We start from the raw sequence: 23,053 nt of genomic DNA, 5'->3' as shown, positions 1-23,053 counted from the left end.
AAAAGAAGCCTCTGGAGATTTTTTAGTAGAAAAATTTCACAACCATCACAATATACAGAGTATATTGAGAGCCTTAGTGCAGTTTTAAGCCACTTAAACCTAAAACCGTACTAAGACTTTTGGGACTCAATGTAACAGGTCTGCACAACTTGCGGCCCACCAAAGGATTTTGAGGGGGCCTTCAGAAATGTAGAGGAAAACATTCTCTGTATGCAGAGAAAAGTCTTTGGCCTGCTGTAAGCAGCCCGCAGCATGTAAGCTGGATGCAAGTTGTGAAGTTGTAAGTTGTGTTTTGTAAGAAAGATTTTTCTAGCAGTGGTATGGATGGATTGGAAGAGGCAAAAAGTAGAAACAGACCTGATGGGAGGTTATATAATAGTATAGAATGGCAGTAGTAAAGATTTGTTCTAGGGACAGAATGGGTGGAGTAGAGGCAATAAATGTGAAAGATATTTTGGTAATGGGATTAATAGATCCTGGTAGCCACAATCAGAAATAGTTAGACTTGTTCTTTAGACAGTGGTGTAAAATTCAAATAGAAATGCAGCACACTAAGCTATACAAAAGATGCCTGCAGGCTGCATATTGGCGTAATTTTTAACGTGATATTATCTTATGTTTTAGTGTATTTTTATTTATTTTGTTAAATAATTCCCAATTACATTTTAATCTGGTATGGACTCCACTCAGAAGTGTCATGGGCCATATGCAGCCCTTTGGACACATGTTTGACGCCTCTTGTGTAGACCATGTAATTGAATGTTCTGTTACTTACTGCTTTGTCCACTAAATGTTTAACATACACATCCTGTGTGGCCAACTAGATTGTAAGCGCCTTGTGAGTAAAGCCCATGTCTTGGACAACTTTACGTTGCTCATAGCTCCTGATAAAATGCTAGGCCTGCACTCACAGGATCGTAGATTTAGAATTGGAAGGAACCTTAGAGATCTTCTTTTCTAATCTCCTCATTCTGACCGATGAGTGCACTAAGTCCTAGAGAGCTGACGTGCCCTGCCCACTCAGTAAATCCTTGTTGTTGATGGATCGCTAGAAAATGTTGATTTCTTGTCAGTAACTCGCTTTTAATTTCTTGGACCAGGGGATGGTAAGACCAAGATCCGTACCCCCAAGGCCAGAAGTGATAAGAAGAAGAAACACCACCACCATCACCACCATCACCACCCATCTCAGCCACCTCAGTTGTTGTCACCTCCGCCCCAGCTACGTACGGAAGAAGAGGTCCCCCCGCCACCACCTCCCGTATTGGAGCCCCCTGTATTGGCACCGGTATCTACGGCCATAGAAGAAAGCTTTCCCTTAGCTGCCCCCCTCAACATTGTCCACCCCTCTGAGGTGCCCAGCGAAGAGGATGACTTTAAGCCTCGACCTATCATTCCCATGCTTTATGTGGTTCCGCGGACCAATAAGGTGGTATTTGACAAAGACCGTGTATCTGGCCAGCAGACACTCGAGCACTTTGCTCAGAAGGGTCAGATTTGGAGGGAGCAGACTGTCCCCATGGAGCTAACAGTGAAGGAAGAAGAAAGGGGAGAAACTGAGCAGGTGGAGATCAGTCCCAAAGCCAATGAGGTTCAGGTAATGTCATGGGAAAAGAGGCTAGCTAATTCTAGCATAAGCAAACAGGAGGCATTAGCACTTTAGGAGAAATTGCTTTTTAAGCAAATTCTGTTTCTTGATTGTGAGCAGAATTTGAACTAGCAACATCTGTGGGAGAGAGAGCTAATAAAATTACTTGAGTGTAGGGAGCTTAGGTCAATAACATGAAGATTGAGAAAAAGACATGGAATTTAGCTGAGCCAAGTTGTCTAGATAGCCATTAGCTGGTTGCCATTTTAGGCCTTTCAGGGAGGTTTCACCCTTCTTCAACTGATGTTATCAGTGGTATCATACCAGTAAGGAGTGCTGGCTGTTCTTAGCATAATGCATTATTGACCTTGGCTAAGGGTGAAGATGGGGAACAAAAACGGAAATGTAGTTTCTCTGAAATAATAGGTAATCCTAAGTTGGGCTCTGTACATTGATTCTCAAAGCATTTCCTTTAAGTAGTTTATTTTTACAGGCCCCATCCACTTTTTCCAAATTGAAAATGGAGATCAAGAAGAGCCGGCGTCATCCCCTGGGTAAACCACCAACTCGATCCCCTTTGTCTGTTGTCAAACAAGAGGGCTCAAGTGATGAGGGTAAGTGTGTAAACTTGCCTAAAGCCCCATACTGTCATCATGTCTGGCCTAGCAATAGTTTGATAATGTATGCTAAAATTTATTCAACATCATCAAGATTGAAGTTTTAAATATTGGCTCATAAAATGTTATAACATAGATTCATAGAGTGGAAAAGAATTTTCCAACAGAAATTATCACAGCCCCAAGTTCCCTCTCATATAAACAGATATTTATAGCCTAACACTGGCGAGCACAAACATGGACACAAGAGTCCTTGTCCTTGGAGAACTTCTCCTGGGAGAGGTACCTCTGTGTGTGTGTGTGTGTGTGTGTGTGTGCGCGCGCGCGTGCAAGCATGCAGATAGCTGATGGAGGGAGAGAATATTAATAACTGAGGGAATCAAAGTAAGCCACCCTTAGAGGGTGATAGTTGAGTGGATCCTGATAGAGACACTGAGGATTCAAAGAGGCAGAGGTGAAAGAGAGACAGTATCCTGGCTGGGAGGAGAGTTTGTAAAAGGCATGAAAATGGGCGTGTTTGCACTAGAAGGTAGTGTGCTTTGATGATAAGTAATGGGAATCATCACTGGAATGGGAAGTGAAGCTAGATTGTGAAGTGCTCTGAATACTAGGAGGAGGAGTCATTTTGTCGTAAAGGAAATGGGGAGCCACTGAGAATTTTAGAGCAAGGCAGTCAGACCTGTGTATAAAGGTTATTGTGGCAGCCCAGTGGAGGATGAGTAGAAAGGTGAGAGAGGGAAGTGTGAGCTGAGCAGAAGCAGCATGGTGTCATTTTGATTGGGCTGCGTGACCTTGGTCAGCTCCCTCCAACTCCTCTTGCAAAGGCATCAGCAGGCCAGGGGCAGGTGTGCAGGTGGATGTGGTCCCAGGTCTAACGGAAGTGGGGAAGTTCACTCCCACAGTCATGGGCCCTGGTAGTTTTAGGACATCTGTTTAAATCCAAGCTAGTCATTCTCCTTTCTGGGGCTCACTTTCCTTACCTGTGAAATGAAGGGATCGTTTTCAGCTCTAAAACGTTAATCCTGTAATTCTAACTGTAAGAAATAAGAAAAGGTGCTGGGTAGCAGAGGGAATGCTATTTGACTCGTCAAACCTCAATGAAATAGATATTGGCAAGGAACACTGGGAAAGAGTGGGCAGTGGCATTGAGAAGGCAAGGGATTGGCTCGTGATCACCTCGTTTCGGTTAGGGGCTTTTTCTGATTCTGAGGCTTTACCCATCGTTCACCGCTGAGGAACCAGGTCTTAGCTAGCCTTTGTGTCTCCTGTAGCAATCGACATGGAGCTCTCTACTCTGCAGACACTCAATAGTCATTCAGCAAGCATGTATCAGATACCAGCTAGATGATACACACTGTGCTAAGCCTTTTCCTGTAGAAGATGTACGCGGACACTTTTAATCTCTGTCTCTCTCCATTTTCTCTACTGTAAAAATGAGGATAATAGCATCTACCCCCCATTGTTGTAGAAATTAGATGAGATAATACTTGTTTTAAAAAGATGCTTATCATAGTGCCCTGGTACATAGTTGGTGCTATATAAACAATAGCTATTATTATATAAATTTGAAATTTTAGTGAATAGAAAGTAATTCTTGAGGGCGTAGGATGGATTGGGATAGGGAGGATACTGCCAATAGGGGAATCAGGATAAACTTGATGTAGGAAGCAATATATGAGCTGAACTTCAAGGAAGCAAGGGTGTGAATAAATGTATTGGTTTTTTGGGGGGTTTTTTGGTTGTTTTTTTTTTTTTTAGGCAGTTGGGGATAAGTGATTTGCCCAGGGTCACACAGCTAGTAAGTGTCAAGTATTTGGTCTGAGGCTGGAATTGAACTCAGGTCCTCCTGACTTCGGGGCTGGCGCTCTATCCACTGCACCACCTAGCTGCCCCTGGATGTGAATAAATGAACGAAGAATTTGAACCGTTTCCACACAGTGCAGATTTAGCAGTGAAGATACCAGACAGGAGGTGCTCGCATCTGCCCACTCAGGGTCCTTAGTCAAGCCAACACAATGTATCACATACCTACTATGTGCCTGGCACTATGCTAAGTGTTGGAGATACAAGGAGAAAAACAGTCCTTGCCCTGAAGGAGCTCACAATCTAATTGTTGGGGGGAAGAGGATGAGAGCTCACAATCTAATGGGGGGAGATGGAAGGGAGACAACATGCAAACAACTTTATACACACAAGAACAGAGAAGGATACATTAAAAGAACCATTCCAGGAAAAGCTTCTTGCAAAAGGTGTGAGGTGTTAAATGAGATTTAGAAAAGGCCAGGAAGCAAAGATGAAGAGGGACTTAAGACCCTAGCTTCAGTGTCCATCAGTTCAATTCAACAGCTACTTTGTGCAAGATAAATTATAACCATATAACTATCGTGTAAGTGCATATTATAATTGTCTATGTGTCTTGTCATCTTATTAAACTGTAAATTCCAAGAGGGCAGGAATCTGGTTTTGTATGAACTTTGCATCTCTCTAACACTTAGTACAGTACTATGTACATGTTGGTATTTAATCAGTGTTGAATGAATTCTGTAATTTGTACATATACAACCTGAGTTTGAAGGCATGCGCTTCAGGCAAAGGCAATGTAATGCAGTGTGGTTGACTGTCTTTATTTTTTTTATATATTTGAGATATATATATATATTTTTTTTTATTGGCACTAAAGATTTGCTCCCTACTTTTCTTACCCCCTTTTTTTCCTTTTATCCCTCTCACTTAAAAAAAAAATTCTTCCCTTTCTTCCTCTCCCATTCCTGCTCTCATTCATTTCATTCTAGAAGCGTTTCCTTTCTCTGGAGAAGAGGATGTAAGTGACCCTGAGGCCTTGAAGTCTTTACTTTCCCTCCAGTGGAAGAATAAAGTGCATAACTTCCAGGCAGAGAAGAAGTTCAATGCGGCTGCAGCCCTGGTAGAGCCATATTGTGCTGTCTGTACTCTCTTCTACCCATATAACCAGGTAATTGCCATCTTGCTGAGAATTTCCTGTCAGCAGAATTGCTACAAGGTGGATTTTTGATGTTTTCTATCTCCTGTTGGTACTAGGGATTGCTTTGCTTAAAGCAGTCTCAGAGTTGAATTTTTATTGGGTTCAAGAATCTATTTCTAAAAACTAAAAATCAGGTCGTTTTAGTATAATGTAATAGGTAGAGCCTTCACTGACATCTCTTTTTCTGTAGCTTGTCATCCATGGAAGGCAGCCCTTGTCTCTTGAAGGTTATGTCAGGGAAGACAGACTCTGATGGATCTTACCAAGCTGGGAAGGCTTTGGTTGGTTATAGACTGGTTCTAGCAGTAGACCATATCTGTCATCGAAGAACTGGTGTTGAGTTCAGGGAGGCTTCCCACCAAAATATTGGCTTCTGGATAATTCATTTTTTGGCCAAATAAACCATCTACTAAAGACATAAAAATGTTATGATCTGTATTGGTGAAGGGAGAGCCCTTATATGTGAAGTCATAGGGGTTTTAAATTATTGAAAGTGTAGCTGATGGGACAAGTATGTGGCATGATGGATAAAACAGTGGCCCTGGAGTCAGGAAGACTCATTCCTCCAGGAATAAAGGAAAACTCACTGTCAATTAAAGCTGTTCTGAGATTCCCGAATACCAAGGACACAAGGTCAAAGATAGAAAGAAAAGCCTCATGATGACCAAAATATCCATGTCAGCACTTTCTTGTAGTATCCAAAAATAGGAAGTAAAATGAGTGCCTGTCAGTTGGAGAATGGCATGATAGTTGTGGTATTTGAATGGAGTGGAATGCTATTCTGTGAGAAACAGTGAATATGAAAAATTCATAGACTTAAATAAATTGATAGAAAGTGACATAAATAGAACCAAGAGAGCAATGTATACAATGACAAGAAGACTGTAAATGAAAAGAAAACTAAGATGAAGTCAGACCCTGACTTTCTATAATGACTAAAGATGAAGGAGCATCTCTGGCCGGGTGTCACTTTGGGTAGAACACTGGGCTTGAAGTCAAAAAGACCCACGTTTGAATCCTTCCTCAAACACTTATTAGCTGTGTGGCTCTGGACAAGTCATTTAACCTCTAAACCTCAAGTTTCCTCTTCTGCAAAATGATGATAATAGTGCCTGCCTCACAGAGTTGTCGGGAGGATCAAATGATATAATGTACGTAAAGCACTTTGCCAATCTTAAAGTGCTTTTTAAATGCTATCATCATTATCATCATCATCATCATCTTTTCCTTTTATTATTATTATTACCACCATCTCCTTACTCTCAGAGATGCAGGTGACTGTTGGTTTAAAATGTTGGACTGCCAGGCTCCCCTACTGTTCAGTTGTTTTTGTTTAGCTGTTTATGTGTTTATTGGGGGGAGGTTTTTTTTTAATATAAATTTATTTATTTTTAGTTTTCAACATTCACTTCCACAAGTTTTTGAGTTCCAAATTTTCACCCCATCTCCCCCCTCCCTCCACCCCAAGGTGTCATGCATTCTGAATATCCCTTCCCCTAGTCTGTCCTCTCTTCTATCTCTCTGCAATTCTCTTATCCTCTTCTTCTTCTATTTTCCTGTAGGGCAGGATAGACTTCTGTACCCCATTTCCTGTATTTCTTATTTCCCAGTAGCATGTGAAAAAATTTTTTTTAAACATATGTTTTTAAAACTTTAGGTTTCAAATTTTCTCTCTTCTTCCCTCCCCACCCACCCTCATTGAAAAGGCAAGCAGCTCAATATAGGTTGTACATGTGCAGTTATGCAAAACACGTCCATAGTAGACATGTTGTGAAAAACTAACTCTATCTCCCTTAATCCTAACCTGCCCTCCCATTTATTCTGTTCTTTCTTTTGACCCTGTCCCTCCTCAGAAGTATTTACTTCTGATTACCCCCTTTCCAAATCTTCCCTCCTCCTGTCATCCCCCTGCTCTCTTGTCCCCTTCTCCCCGTAGGGTAAGATTTCCATACCCAATTGAATGTGTATGTTATTCCCTCCTTAAGCAAATCCTATGAGAATAAGATTTACTCATTCCCTCTCACCTTCCCCCATTTCCCCTTCCACTGTAAGAGACTTTTCTTTTCTGTTTATTTTTTTTGAGATAATTTACCCCATTCTACCTCTCCCTTTCTTCTTCTCCGAGTATAATCCTCTCTCATGCCTTAATTTTATTCTCCAGATATGACCTCTTAATCTTCAGCTCACCCTGTACCCTCTATCTATCTACATATACATCCATATGATTTTTTTCCTCCAACTGATACTGACAAAGGTCTCATGTGTTATAAATATCATCTTTCCATGCAGGAATGTAAACAGTTCAGCCTTAATAAGTCTCTTAAGATTTCTCTTTCCTGTTTACCTCTTCATGTTCCACTTGAGTCCTGTATTTGAAAGTCAAATTTTCTATTCAGCTCTGGTCTTTTCATCAAGAATGCTTGAAAGTCCTCTATTTCACTGAATGACCATTTTTCCTCCTGAAGGATTATACTCAGTTTTGCTGGGTAGATGATTCTTGGTTGTATATTGGGGGGAGTTTTAAAACAATAGGGTTACAGTTGTCACAAAGTGGAATTTTCTCATCATTGGAGGCCATCAAATAGTTGTATGGCCGTTAGTCAGGAATGTTGTCAAGAGAATTCCTATGCAAATATAGATGTTGGAGATGAACTCAGAGATCCCTTCCAGCTCTGAGTTATAATTGCATGATCAGTTCACTCACTTAATGAGGTGCATGAAGAGCTACTTAGTGATTTTTGGGGGGGGGTGTCTGTGTAAACAGTAACTTTTAGTCTTTAAGAATTGGCTGTGGCTAGAAAAAAAATGCATCGCCTCATGACACAGCAACCCAGTGATGGGCCTTTCCAGACTTGTCGATCAATTTGAGCTTTGATCAGCGGATAAGTTGTTCATTGCCACATCCTTACGTGAAGCCTTTCCAGTTTGATAGAACCTGTCAAATCTCATGATCTGTTGGCATAGCTTTCTTTTTTAAAATGTATTTTTATTTCATTGAATATTTCCCAATTACATGTAGAGATAATTTTAACATTTTAAAAAATTTTGAATTCCAAATTTTCCCCCTCCTTGAAGTCAGGCAATTTGATGCGTGTGAAGTCATTCAAAACATTTTAATATTTACCATGCTTCAAAAGGAAATGCAGGCAAAAGAAAAATAAGGTTTTAAAAGTATGCTTCAATGTACATTCAGAGTTGGTCAGTTCTCTCTTTGGAGGTGGATAGTATTTTTCATCATGGATCCTTTGAAATTGTCTTGATCAGAGTCTTTCACAGTTGATCATTTTTGCAATATTGCTACTACTGTGTACAGTGTTTTGGCTCTGCCTGTTTTACTTGGCATAAGTTCATATATGTCTTCTCAGGTCTTTCTGAAAGCATCCTGCTCATCATTTCTTACTTCACAGTCATGTACCACAACTTGCTCAACCATTCCTCAACTGATTTCCAGTTCTTTGCCATCACAAAAAGAGCTGCTATAAATATTTTTGTAATCCTATATAGGTCCTTTTCCTTTTTCTTTTATCTCTTTGGGGTACAGACTTAGTAGTGGTATTTTTGGGTCAAAGGGTGTGCACAGTTTTATAGCCCTTTGGGTGTAGTTCCAAATCGTTTTCCAGAATAGCTGGACTAGTTTACAATTCCACCAGCGGTGCTTTAGTGTCCCAATTTTTCCACATCCCCCCCCCAGCATTTGTCATTGTCCTTTTTAGCATAGCTTTTGAAAATCTAGGATCACTACCACACCACAAGATATCAAAGCAATACTGAAAGCCTCATGAGTACCAGTAAGCATTTAGTGACTGTCCTGCCTGCTGTTACCTAGACATTTTTGTAAAGGCCTGGCTTGTTGTCAGCCCTCCTGAATAGGATATTTAGCTTTCAGTGAGGAGCAATCTCTTGCTCCTCAGCTCTTTGGGGAAGGGAAACTCTCAGATCCCAAGCACTATGTGGCCTTGGATAAACTCAGGCTTCAGTGCTTTGTTTTTTTATCAAACAAATATAGTCTCTTATACCATGGAAAGCTAAGTACTACATAGAAGCTATTTAGGATAATGTAGTTCCTAAGCCTATTGTTGATCTTGGAGACTTATAGGGAGTGTCCAGGCACTTATTTGTTGCAATATTTCCAGCAGTATGGCCAATAAGCATGCCAAAAAGTGGAATGGGCCCCCTTGGTAGGGTTAGGTAATGAGTTTTCCATCTTTAACGGGAGGCCAGATGACCATTTTTTAACGATGTCATTCTCTGTGGCCAGTGTCACAACACCATGAATTCTTCTACTTTGTTCACCCTGACATAGAGCTGGCATTTATGCAGTGAATGTTTTGGAACAAAAGCCCCTCTACCCACCTTTTAGAGGAAAGATTTTACTTAATACTGCTTTGTTACTTTTTAAGTCCTTACAGACAGATAAAGAGACTTCCCAGGCCTCTCTGGGAGAGACCTCCTCACTACTTCAGCTTTCTAAGTGTGGACAGAAGACCAAGCCCTTGATCCCGGAAATGTGTTTTACTTCAAGTGGTGAAAATACTGAGCCTCTCCCTGCAAATTCTTATATTGGTGACGATGGAACTAGCCTCCTCATTGCCTGCGCCAAATGCTACTTGCAAGTTCATGCCAGTAAGTTAATGCACTTCACGTGGGAACTGAGGAGAGGGTGGGGTGTTGGTTGGGAAAAGCACAGGTATAAGGCACTGTGGGTGGTTGTGGTACTGTTCAGAAATTCAGGCGTCCTTGAAACAGCGTCTCCTGACAGATGAAATCTGCTGGTTGGGAAATATTGATATTCCTCAAGAAATGCCTTTGGTTGGTTCACGTGTTTGAAGTATTCCTGTATTTCTACTTATAGAGCCTCTTTGAATGCTTTTACTTGCTTTTCCTGGACTTAGGCTCCACCCAGAACACGTATTTTCTGCCATTCTCAAACATCTATACTAGGCCTGATCTACACCCCACAAGGTATAGGTTTTCACATTGCCATGCTATACATGTTATTTCACATTACTACACAGTGGGACTATGGTCCTTGTTCATTGACTTCTTCAAAAGACTTGGCATTATCTCAAGTTTATTTCCCTTTTGAATTTCCTAAAGCTTCTGGTTTTCTCTATAGCTTGGCAATTCTTGGATGCTATACGTCACATAGAAAACCTGAGGATATGTCACGTGATTAGGCAAAAAGCACAGAAGATGTTGAAAAAAGGTTGCCCTTCTATAGCATCAATTAAAGGTCCACGAAGATCGCGTCAGCACAGAAAGAAAAGACAAACATTGTAGATGTAGTGTCTTCCTTTTTCTATTTGATTTTAGAATAGCTCCTTCTAGAAACCCAGGGCAGAATTTAGTAACTGCTAAACTCCTGCAGATCAGTGAGGTATATTTTCCATTATAGTCTGGGCTTCTATTGTGACAGTATCTTAATAGAAGGAGGCCCTTTATTTCACTGGGTACTTTTCTTCTGACTTTTCTATCATAGAATTGCCTTCTTGAGTTCTTCATGAACAGAATAGTTAAATTGATGAAGAATACCCTAGGGCACCTAGGTGGCACAGTAGATAGAGTGCCTGTCAGGAAGACTGAATCCAAATCTGGCCTCAGGTACTTGCTAGCTGTGTGACCCTAGGCAAGTCACTTAACCGTGTTTGCCTCAGTTCCTCATCTGGAAAATGAACTGGAGAAGGAAATGGCAAACCACTTCAGTATCTTTGCCAAGAATACCCCAAATGAGGTCACAAAGAGTTGGACACAACTAAAAAACGACTGAACAGCAAGAAAGAGCCTTGGGAGGATAGGAGATTTTTAAATGTCTTTCCTCAAACTTTGTAACTTACCAGTTTTATTTTTCAAGCCAACTGGAAAACACTTGGATTCAGGGGTAGGGGACAGCCATGTCCTTGCTCTGCATTAAGATCATCCTGCCATCACAACTGTGTGTGCTGATTATCTGGGATTTATATCCTTTCCTGTTCCTCTGTGCTTGACTCCTTGTTGCTTCCCAGCCTTCAGGGCCACCTTGCCTCTCATCATTTCTAAATATATAGGTTAAAATAAGTTGATCTGGATATTTTTTGACTGGCCAGGAGTTTGATTCAGAAAGTTAGAATGGAGCTCTTGGGTAAGTGGATTGGATTTAATTGTGGCACTGTGTTGTAGTAGAAAGAGATTCTTCTTATCCTTCCCATGGTAGGGGCACCTTGTCCCCTTCCACAGGTAAGCGGAGATCAATTAGGTACTAGTAATGATTATAAAACTAGTTTACTTGTTTCTTGCTTCTGTGCAAAAAAGTAGCAACAACCTAAAGGTTAAGCTTCTAGGAAAGGATGGATGGATAGATGAATGAATGAATGATTGAATGAGTGAATGAATGATATGCTAAGCTGAGCCATGAAGAGACAGTAGAAAAGGGAGGTAGTCTCTATACTCAGGGAATTCATATTACAAGAGATAGCACTTATTGGATAGCAAGTTTGGAAAGAGGGGGAAAGGTAAAGCAGCCTCGGTGTCAGAGAGTAAACAGGAAGGGGAATGATGGTTCTCCATCTTACCAGCAGGACTATAGTGGAGGACTCCATGCTTATTGACGTGATGTGAGCAGTCATATTTGCCCCACATCAGAACTGGAGGGCCTTAGGCCCATAGTCATGGGAAGGGAAGAACTAGAGTAGAACAGGTGCATTAGGCTTCTCTTAAAGGAATAGGAATGGGGGAGGAGGAGAAGGGTTGAAATCCAGTCAAGAGGGGAAAGGAAGGAAGCATTGGCTGGAAAAGTAAGAGGGAAGGGAGATATTAACAGAACATGAGCAAGGGCTGGGACAAGGGAATGAGTCAATCCCCTCAGCCCTCTGGGTGAGGAAAGGAAAAGGAAGACATTTAATTTTTATATTCCCCATTGAAGGTAGAACAAAGAACTGTAACTTAGATCTTTGTCCTTTTTGGAAAGTTCGTATTATTCCTTCCTCTCATTCACTGACCCTGAAGTTAATTTTCACGTGCTAGCTTAGTGCTTATTTCATAAAAGTTTCAAGTCATTTTTGGAGAGAATCTTCTGTTGTGAGCTATCCTATAGATTGATTAAGTGACCAGTAGTCCTTGGGGCCTTCTTGTTGAACCTTGGGGGAGAAAATAGTAGGGAGAATTAGAGAGAAGAAAGATCAACCCACCATTGTTTGAGCACTTTGAGAGAAACCTTGGGCCTGCTGCATCCTGGCTTTTTTGCTTAGATGTTAGCTGAAGAGAGGATTTCTAATGGCAGATGATAGTATCATGAGTATCTTGCCAATAATGTGGAAGACTGGTGGCAATACCCAGTTGAGCTTTGCATTTGAACTGAGTAGTATGATAGAATATTGATCTACTATTTGACCTTGGTAGAGAAGGTCACATCTACTTCTTATCAAATAAAATTACTTTTCATGGTTTCAGTCTTGTAGATAAGAGGTCACCACATAGTTCAGCAAAATATCTTTGGTAAAGAATTAAAATGAAAACAAGTGTTCAGTTCCCTTGTTGCTCCTTGGAGACCAGGATCTCACCAGCTCTGTGGTAGTAAGTGTGCTTATAGAACTAAGGTGATAACCTAGAGCCTAAGCATCCCTTATCCAGCCAAAGGCTGTTATCCCTAGCTGCTTTGCTTAATGCTTAGGTAAGGATTTAGATTCTAATCTGGCTCTCCACCTTCTCTAGCAGTGCACAAGGGAGCTTTCTTACCAGGCTGAGCTATGTTTTGGGGAACAATTATCCATCAGTCAGCACATAAGGGTGAAGTTACAGCTTTTCTCCAGCTCGGCTTTCTCTCTCCTGAACCAGTGTCATCTGGATTTCTCCTCTAGGCTCTACTCTATAAAGTGTCTTTTTTTTTCTTTTTTTTTTTTTTGAAGTAGCTGACTTGGCTTTTCCACTTGGACTGCCAATCCATCTCTATTGGAGAATGAAGCTGATAGTACAGTGTCCTGGCTGTGTCTGCTCACACTCTTTGTGCTGTCTTCCTGTTACTTGAAACCTACTGTAGGAGCTGCATTCTGAGGACAATTATGTTCCCAATGCAGAGCCTTCCCCCTGGGATTTCAGAGGCAAGAAATAATCACTGAAACTTCATTCAGTTGCATACAGTTCTGATGTTCCCAACTGAAATATTTATGCAGTCTAGCTCCTATTTCACATCCATTTCTTGACTGGTTTTCCAAACCCTGAATTAGTAGCCCTGAGCTTCCTTCCCTTTGTCCACTTCCAAGGCTTGATTTGGATTTGCCTGCATAGCCTGTCCATGACCAAAAGATCCTTTTGATGGAATAGACTTGTGTAGCCATATTGATTTCTTTTCAGTATATGTCTTAGCTCTTGTTTGTGGTACTGAGGTTGTTAGGAACCTAACTGTATTGATATTTTCATTTTAATTATTACCCAATCAGAATATAAGTCACAAAAAGTTAATTTGTCAGATACAATAACTGCCTTAATATTTTAGGTTGGTAGCTTGGATTTATCCAGAATTAACCACATGTAAAGGGGATTTGTTTTCTTTCTCTATAACATTAGCATTTTAAATGGACCATTCCTAGCTTCTTTTGCCCCAAAGCCTTTTGTTTCACACTGTGTGCAGTGGCCTGAATTAAGGTGAAGAAGATGGCAAAAGAGAACAGTTATCTTAAATGTAGTGAATTCTGGAAGGCCTTTTAAATCCCACCAGCATCTGTGCCCATCAGCTCCTACTGACGTAGCATCTGAGCTGTGGATCTCTGCCTTCTTTCAGGTTGCTACGGAATCCGTCCTGATCTGGTAAATGAAGGTTGGACCTGTTCCCGGTGCACAGCCAATGCCTGGACAGCGGTAACGTACTCTTTTCTGCCAGGGCTCTTTGTTCGTCGGACTTTGCTTATAGGCATTCAAAGTCGCTGGTCTTCAGGCCTTTGGGGCAGAGAGTTAGAATTGGGATAGAACTTGGGTCTCTGTCATGATTTCTTGTAACTTTAGGCATGATTCCTCCCTTCTCCAAGTGTGTCCTCTGTAAACTGAAAGAATTGAATTAGACAGCCTGTGAGAGTAGATATGGAAGAGGGGTCCTGCTATAGTACAAAGAGTACCAGATTTGGAATCACTGGATCATCCCATCACTAGTTTTCAGGCAGAGATTGGATTACTGCTTGTCCAGTTTATTGTTTATTGCATACCTGCTGAAATACAGCTGGGACTAGAATAAAATGCTCCCTTTGATGCTAAGATCTGGTTGAGCACCCTGGTTCTGACATTCATCTTGCTGTATTAACAACCCTGAGCAATTTACTTAACCTTTCTGGGGGGTTCAGTTTTTTCCCATGTTAAATGGGGATAACAATACTTGTACTACCTACAGGATGGTTGGGGGCGGGGTGGGTCTGGAAGCTTTAAAAGAAGCGCCAGGTGATTTTGTTACTCCTGAAGAGTTAATTTAAGGACCTGTCTCCAAGAGATAGTTCACTGGGACAGTGAATAAGAGCACCAGGCGGAAGGGAAGTTGAGGGCCTGGTGGCTTTTGCCGTTAATCTACACCACGGTTTTTCCTCTGGTAGGAGTGCTGTTTGTGTAACCTCAGGGGAGGAGCCCTTCAGATGACGACTGATAAGAGGTAGGAAGGATGTTTGTTATTTTTTGAGCGTTTGGCCTTAGAGCTTACACATTAGCCCATTGTGGCTTTTCCTCTCCTGCGGGTAGTCATGACTGGGAACAGCAAGGAAGAGGGAATGACTGATCTCTGTTATAGAGATGATACCGAGTCTACTCTTTTTCATCCTGATGGTGGTGTCACTGACCCTTCAAATACCAAGTAAGACCCAGGTATTGGAAAAAGAGATCGTGGTTGGGAGACAGTACATCAGACTTAAAATAAGTCATGTCTGAATATCCCATCTCATAATCTATCATATGAACTCCTTAGCATAAGGAGCCTTGTTGTAGTTTTGTGAGAATGGTACTGGACATGTAATTAAGAGACCTGTTTAAGTCCCAGTTCACCTTCTTATCTGCGTAAGCTTTCCTGAACTTCAGTTTTCTTCTCCATAAAATGGGGATAATTATAGATTAGCACAGCCCTGCTTCAGCTAATACATGCCTTTGTGCACAATGAGCAGTCAATACAGTATGACTATTCAATCACCAGCCACCTGAAAAAAAATGTTTAACATCACTAGTAATCAGAGAACCACACATTAAAACAGCCCTGAGATATTACTTCACACAGATTAAGCCAGCAGTGGTGCTGATTGGAGGGGCTGTATACAGTAATACTGATTCACTGCTGGTAAAGTTGTGGATTTCTTCAGTGGTTTTGGAAAAACAAATTGAACAAGAAAAATTGCCCGATTGTTCATATGCTTTAACTCTGAGATTCAGCTACTGGTACTATATTCTAAGGAGATTATTAATCGCCAAAAACATAGTGTTGGATTATTTGTGTTAAAACTAGAAACAAAATACATGTATAGTCATCAGGGAATGGCTGAGCAAGGAATGATAGAATACAGTGGAACAGAACATATTAATAATTTTAATAACAATAAAAGTGAGAGCTCACCAAAAAATAAAGTTTGTAATCAAGCTCTCCTGTGCACTGTCCAGGTGGATCCATGTGATCTGTGCTATTGCTGTCCCAGAAGTACGATTTCTTAACGTAATAGAGCGTCACCCTGTGGATATCAGTGCAATCCCAGAGCAGCGATGGAAGTTGGTAGGTGTTGAAGCCATGTCAGACTATGTTCTGTTTTCGCAGAATTACTATTATGCTTTCTTTGCCCAAAGGAATAGTCGGCAGATACTAAGTATTTCTATGTGCCATACACTGTAGTAAACATTGGGGATACAAAGAAAGACAAATACCTTCCCTGCTCTCAAGTCACAGACCCTTTATTAAGCACCTACTTTGTGCCAGCCTGAGGATATAAAGACAGACAAAAGATGGACCCTGTTCTTGAAGAATCCACACAGTCTAATGAGGGAGAACATGCAAACGACTGTGTACAAACAAGCTAGAGACGGAATAAACTGGGGGTAGTCTTAGGTGGAAGGTTCTAAGATTTAAGAGGGACTGGCAGCAGAGAGCTCTCATAGGAGTTGGGACTTTACTTGAGACTTGAAAGAAGCCCGGGAACCAGCAGGCATGGGCAACAGCCAGTGCAAATGTGTGACATCAGAGGCGGCTTCTTGTGTAGGAAGAGCAGCCAGGAGGCCCGTCCAGTGACTGGACTGCAAACTACACAGAGGGAGAGAAGTGTGAGAGGACTGTGGGGGAGGGGCGGGGGGAGACGGCGATGTCATGTTAGCTTTAAAGGCCAAATAGAGGAAGAGTGATCCTAAAGAAGAGAAATGAGAAGACACTCTTTCTTCGCTACTTTGCAGAGGGAGACCCATGGGTGTGGTAGGTGCGTTGCATATATTTTCAGACTTTTTTGATGTATTGATTAGATTTGTTGAATTTTTTTCTTCCTCTTTTTTTCTTTTTTTTTTGTGGGGGGTGGTGGTGGTTTTAGGCAGTGGGGTTAAATGACTTGCCATGGGGCACACAGCTAGTAAGTGTTATGTGTCTGAGGCTGGATTTGGACTCAAGTCCTCCTGAATCCAGGGCCAGTGCTCTGTCCGCTGCGCCACCAAGCTGCCCCCTCTTTTTTTCTTTAAAAATATAATTTCTCATATAGGATGGCTCTGGAAGGGGGAGGGATACTGGGAGAAATTCTGATGGTAAAAAAAAGATAACAAAAATATATTTAAAGAGAAAAAAAATCTTAACAGGATTTTATATTTGATCCTGGAAGTAATTGGGAGCCCCTGACCTTTTTTGAGTAGGTAGGTGACATGGTCAGACCTGTGCTTTTTCGTAAGGTCACTTTGGATTGGAGTGGGGAAAGACTTGAGGCATGGAGACCAACCAGAATGCTATTGCAGTAACCTAGGCAAGAGTGATGAGGGCCTGAGCAAAGCACGGTGGCTTTGTAAGCAGAGAGCATGGGACTTAAACAAGAAATGTTGTGAAAGTAAAAATGACAAGAGTTTGTTAATAGGTTGGAAGTGGCACTGAGATTTGAATCCAGGAGGATGGTGGTGTCCTTAGCAATAATAAGAAAGTTGGAAAGAGAGGAAGGTTTAGAGGGAAAGGTCATGATTTGTTTTCGGCATGTTGAGTTTGAGGTGCCTGTGAGGTATAGAGTTTGAGATGTCTAAAGCCCAGCTGGTGCTCAAAAAAGAAATTAGGGGGACATTATACACACACACACACAGACACACACATACACACACACACACACACACACACACACACGACATTTGTGAGCTAATGAGAATACCAAACAAGATAGTATGGAGGGCAGAGAAAAGAAGAACCCAGGAGAGATTTGTGAGGTACACCCACAGTTGGTTAGTGAGCATGAACTTAATGAAGATCCAGCGAAGGAGGCTGGAAGAAGGAGGATCAGGAGAGAGCAGTGTTGTGGAAACCTGGAGAGGGTAGGATGATGATTGACAGTTCCAAAGGCTGCAGAGAAATCAAAAAGGATGAGGACAGAGAACAGGTCATTTGGTTTGTTGGTGAAGAGGTCACCAGGAATTTGAGAGAGAACAATTTCAGTTGAATGATGATGTCAGAAGCCAGTAGCAAAAAAATTAGAATCAAGAAAAAGGAGAGGAAGTAGAGACAGGTATAGATGGCTCTCTTAAAGTGTTCAGTTGAAAAGGAGGGAAGAAAACAGTTAGGAGGATAGTTATCCAAGAGGGTTAGATCAAGTAAGGACAGGGAAGACATGGATGTGTTTGTAGGCAGCAGGGAAGAAACCAGTAGAAGGAAAGGAAAGAAGGAAGTAAGCATTTTATTGAGCACATATTGAGCACCGTGCTGCATGCTTTACAAATGTCATCTTATTTGATTTTCACAACAACCCTGGGAGGTGGGTGCTGCTATCAGCCCCATTTTACATTTGAAGAGCCTGAAGCAGACAGAGATTAAGTGACTCAGGGGTCACATGGCTAGTAAATGTCTGAGGCAGGATTTGAACTCACTCCAGGCTCAGCGCTCTATCAACGTGCCATCTAACTGCCTTCATAGATGAGGCAGTGTTGAAAATTAGAGCAAGTGGGCATGATATTGGGGGGGTAATCTGCTAGATGGGTATGTATTAGAGAGGTTTGCCATGTGTTACATAGGTAAAAGAAGAGGAGATAATGGGAAAAGGTAGATTTCTGAGTGATGTGAGAAGTGAGAACTCTTGGCAAATGACCTCCATTTTTCTCAGTGAAGTATGAGTCTGATGTGGTGGAGGAGGGGATGCCATAGGAGGAGACAATGAAAAAGTTTGGAAACAGCCACTTTGTTCAGTGGGATGGCAAAGGGCAGAGTGGTGAGAGGCTTGCCTATATGACATAAATTTGTAATGTACACAACATGATTTGTGATTTTTCTCCAGCTACTTTTATCAGCACATGAATAGAAGCATAGAAAGCAGATAGTGGCAATAATCAAAGGCTGAGGTTTGTGTAGAGGCTAGTGTAGAGGTGAACTAGTTGGCCAGAAGCTTGAGAGAGGGAATGGAGGAGAAGGTAGCCAAAGGAAAGTGATGTTCTGGGAAAGAACAGAAGGGTGGAGGGCCTGAGACGACTGTGAGGACAAAGAAGAGGTCCTAAAGCGTAGGGAAAGATGGAACAAGAAAAGACTTTGGTTAACTAAAGGAATTTCATGACACCCAGAGTGCGTCTTTCACTCACACACACACACACACACACACACACACACACACACTCTTTCTCTCTCTCTCTCTCTCTCTCTCTCTCTCTCTCTCTCTCTCTCTCTCTCTCTCTCACTCTCACTTTTCTTTCAGGGAAAGCATTGCTGGGCTGTGACCTGGCCTTAATTCTAGGCACTTACTAGAAGTATGACCAGGGCAAAGCACTTCATAGTTCTTAGTCTCCATTTCTTCATCTACAAAATGGTTATAAAAATGCTTGTGCCGCCTACTTCATGCCTGTTGTGAGGAATGTATGGTATAAGCTATAGAGTGCTGTGTGTGTGTATCTTTGCAGTTAGGTAAAATGAGGAAGCTGACAAAAGATTTTCTCTCTGATACTTTTTCCACATGTATGATTCAGCCTGGTTTGGTTTTTTTGTTTGTTTGTTTGTTTGGTTTTGGTTTTTTACACAGACTAAAACTTATACTACCAAATGAGCATTGTCCTTCAGAGTTGTCCTTTTGTGAAACCATACCCTTTTCCCAGTGGTGTAGCCATTGCTTAAAGTGTTTTGAGGGTCTCTTTTCTAAAATTTTGGCTAATTCTACCACTCGGTTATCCACCATGTATGGTCAGAATTAAAAAAAAACAAACCTTCTCCCACAATATTTGCCACCAGTGAGGCTATAAAGGAAAACATGCCATCGGCTCTGGAGGCAGTTTCCAAAGAGGCTCCTAAAACGTTTTCTGCAATCAAGAGAAGGGTTGCAATCATTCCAACATTTTAAATGACAGTCTTGTTTTTATTGATACCTTTTGTATTTATGTCACCTTTACTTCCAGATGTACACCTTTCCCTGTCTCCTACCCAGTAAGCCAGCTCTTATAACAAGGATTTTAAAAGAAGTGTTAAAAAAAAAAATTCAGTGAACCAAGCCAGCAGTTCAGCCTTGGCTAACAGTGTACTCACATGCCATAACAAAGTCCCTCGCCTCTGCAAAGTGGGAGGGGCGGTGCATTTTCTCAGTTCTTTTCTGGGGTCAAAACTCAGCAGTTCTACCATGTGCCAGGCATTGTGTGAGGAACCAGTGATACAAAGGCAAAAATGTTATTAGTCCTTCCTCTCAAGGAATTTATATTCTGTTGTGGGAAACAACACATACACATGTAAGTATATATAAAATATATTTGTCAATATAAGGTAATTTTCTAGGGAAGGTGCTTGGAGTTGGAGGATTTGGGAAAGATCCCAACTGCGAAGAGGACTTTGAAAGAAGCTAGGAATTGTAAGAGTTGGAAGTGAAGGGGGAAAGCATGCTAGGTATATGGTAGCAGCCTGTGCAAAGACATGGAAAAGAAGGACAGGAGGTCATGTGAGGAACAAGAGATAAGCTGGTTTGGCTAGACCATAGAATAAATAATGTCTAATAAGCCTGGAAAAATAGATGTCCTCATATGTTGTAAGATGCGTGCCATTTGCATTTATATGTAAAGATTCTGATAAATTTGTTTAAAAATAGGTATTAGAGTCACACTTAATGTGTACAGATGGGTACCTTACGGTCCTTAGCCTTTGCAAGCAGCCTTCTTTTAGGGATTGAATAAAATTAATTCATACACCAGAGCTGGGTTTGCTATAGTTAAATAGAGGCTTGCATTACTGACTCAGTTTATTCTTTTGGCCATTTGTTCTGTGGTGGTAATAGTTTCTGTAGAGATAGTTTAGTCCAGCTGCCTTATCTTTCATATGAGTTTTAACCAAAGGTAAATGTGAAGGCAGCTGTATCTTTTGGGGCTGAGGATTTAGCATTCAGACTCTCGTGTGTCCACTTGGGGGCAGTATCTCTTGCATGGTGATCAAGCTTCTCAGGATGCTCTCGTGGTCCTCTGCACCAGTGAGACACCTGGCAGCTGCCACCAAAGAGGAGACTGCTGCATGGGTGGGGGACGGAGGAAGAACTTGCTATGCTTTTAGGGTACACGATGCACTGGAGCATCAAACCTGGTGCTTGGGCCCAGGTCCGTTTCTGGTCTGCATTGGAGGGACACATGTGGGTGAGGTAGTGTTGGGGAAGGGGAAAGAGATTCATTAAGCATGCAGCCACCAGATCCAAGCCCAGCCAGGCTTTGGATGGGTGATTACGAAGAGGCTGTGTTGGCTTCCAGAGTTATTCCTCTGTTGTGCAAATGGGTTTTGTACACAAATGTGGATGTTAAAAGCATTCATTATTCAGGTGGAGTGATGGAGCATCGCAACACGCGAGTGATAAATCCTCTCGCACAGGCTCCTTACGGATCATCTGACATTTCCAGCATGCATCCTCTTCATTACCAGTGCTTGTAACGATGAATTAAAAATCCTTTTACACAAGGCTCACTTGTACTGCTTAATGGGGCCTCACAAGGAAAGCACTTAACTCCTGCAGGTCTGCCCACTAGCAGCCTAACACCATTGTACCTACCTTGTATCTCCTCTCATTGCTCATTCCAGGCCCAACCTTCTTGGTCTGCTTATATGTCTGTGACTAAGAAAGATGACTTCACAGGGATGTGATTTGCATTTACAATATATACCAGGATCCTTGTAGGAAAGAAAAGTGTGAGTCCTTCTCAGCTTAGACCTGATCCAGAGCACCTTCTCAGACTGCGTACTAGATTATCAGCTCCCATAGTGGTTTAAGAGAAGCCCACTTCCGAAGGCTTAACCACATGCACACAAAAGCGCTTCAGATCTCACCCATCTTAGCCAAGTTGAGGAATAAGAAGAGGCTAGCTACTGCTTACTGTATAGGTCAGTATTTTGATTCGAATGGGCAGTTCATGGCTGGTCATAGCTTCTGCTGTAGGGTGAATGTTTATAGATAGCGTGTAGGATTTCTTTATTTGAAACATGATGGATTTCTGTGAAGAGCTGTTAGGTATGAGAAGCACGCAAGAAGAGTGCTCCATTTATCTGTTCTTAGGATATATTATGTGTGAAGTCAGAGAGGACTTTGGGCCTGGTTCTTGATAGAAAGGAAGTTATTATTCTATGCTCTGCTACTAGGAATGTTTATTGACTAAATTAGATCACCTGTCCTGCACACCAGTAAGTAAACCTGCCTGTTCTTTCACACTGCTCTGTGGTTTATATTATTCTTCATGCACGGATGTTTTGTTACAATTTGTGAGAGCACACTAATAGTATGATGTCCACTAGGAGTCACTGTAGGTCTGCATCAGTAAGCATTGAATTGAAACCCAGCCCTGTGCATCATGATTCAGTTTTCCATCCAAACCTGCAGCCCTCTCTTCACATGTTATTAACCACATAGCTACATATCTCATCCTTAGTGGGTATGCACTTGAATTCGGTTTCTGTGCCCCCCAAAAGTGGTCTTATGGACCACTAGGCAGGTCATCTGGAGACGGAAGGGACCCCAGAAACTATCCATTTGAGTCCATAAATGAATGGGAATCTCCTCCAACACATCCCTGAGAGTTGGTCTCAAAAGTCTCCTGAAAGGAGGTTGCTACCACCCAAACCCAAGGTAGCCCTTTTTACTTTCAGATGGCTTCATTAGAAAGTTTTTCCTTAACATCAAGCTGAATTCTGCCTCTACATTTTGTGCCAAACTATTGCTCCTAGTTTTGTCCTTTGAAGATATTACTAGATCTCTAAGATAATTCCTGATCCTGAACAAGAATGAATGGGCAAAAATATCTTGCTGCCAAGATACTGAAACCATAGCCTGTTGGCCACATTGTAGAGGTGTGGTCCTCTGCTCTGAAGCACTTTCCTCACATGGTTCTTTTAGGGGCTAATATTCTTTCCTGAGGAGCCTGCAGGCCTGGGTCTGAATCAGGGAGCATGAATAGAGGAGATTCAGGGAGCAGTGTCATTGAAGAAGCCCAGAGTATCTGAATGATCCATCAGTATGTCATCTGCATTGAGCCCATGCGTTTTCTTGTGGTGCAAGGCTCTCTTAACCCAGCCAGCTATGCACTGTTGTAAGAAATGGTCTTTGCATGGCTCCTGATTAATGGTGTATTGTGGGCCTGAGTGTAAATTATTTATGACATGGAAATTCAGAATAATTAGCTGTCATTCCTCAGTGGAGTAAATGAATTGTAGCGTTCATAATACTGGAGACAGCCCATTCTTCACTCTGTGCTCTGATCTGA

The 23,053-nt window shown here is 41.7% G+C and overlaps 1 protein-coding gene across 1 annotated transcript in view; it reads left to right on the top strand.

The window, feature by feature from the left end:
* Window positions 1-23,053, top strand: part of KDM4B (lysine demethylase 4B) — a 260,289-nt gene that overhangs the window by 217,474 nt on the left and 19,762 nt on the right. The window contains 7 exon segments of the mRNA XM_078153991.1: window positions 1,101-1,597; window positions 2,082-2,202; window positions 4,998-5,176; window positions 9,607-9,829; window positions 13,959-14,035; window positions 14,755-14,810; window positions 15,800-15,908. Of these exon segments, the coding sequence (XP_078010117.1) occupies window positions 1,101-1,597; window positions 2,082-2,202; window positions 4,998-5,176; window positions 9,607-9,829; window positions 13,959-14,035; window positions 14,755-14,810; window positions 15,800-15,908 (1,262 nt within the window).

The sequence above is a fragment of the Phascolarctos cinereus genome, unplaced genomic scaffold (assembly GCF_003287225.1).
Source record: "Phascolarctos cinereus isolate Bilbo 61053 unplaced genomic scaffold, phaCin_HiC Scaffold_4;HRSCAF=312, whole genome shotgun sequence".
In the NCBI taxonomy this organism is placed as follows: Eukaryota; Metazoa; Chordata; class Mammalia; order Diprotodontia; family Phascolarctidae; genus Phascolarctos; species Phascolarctos cinereus.
Note: the sequence above shows the minus strand (reverse complement) of the source record. Positions and strands in the feature narration are given on the sequence as shown.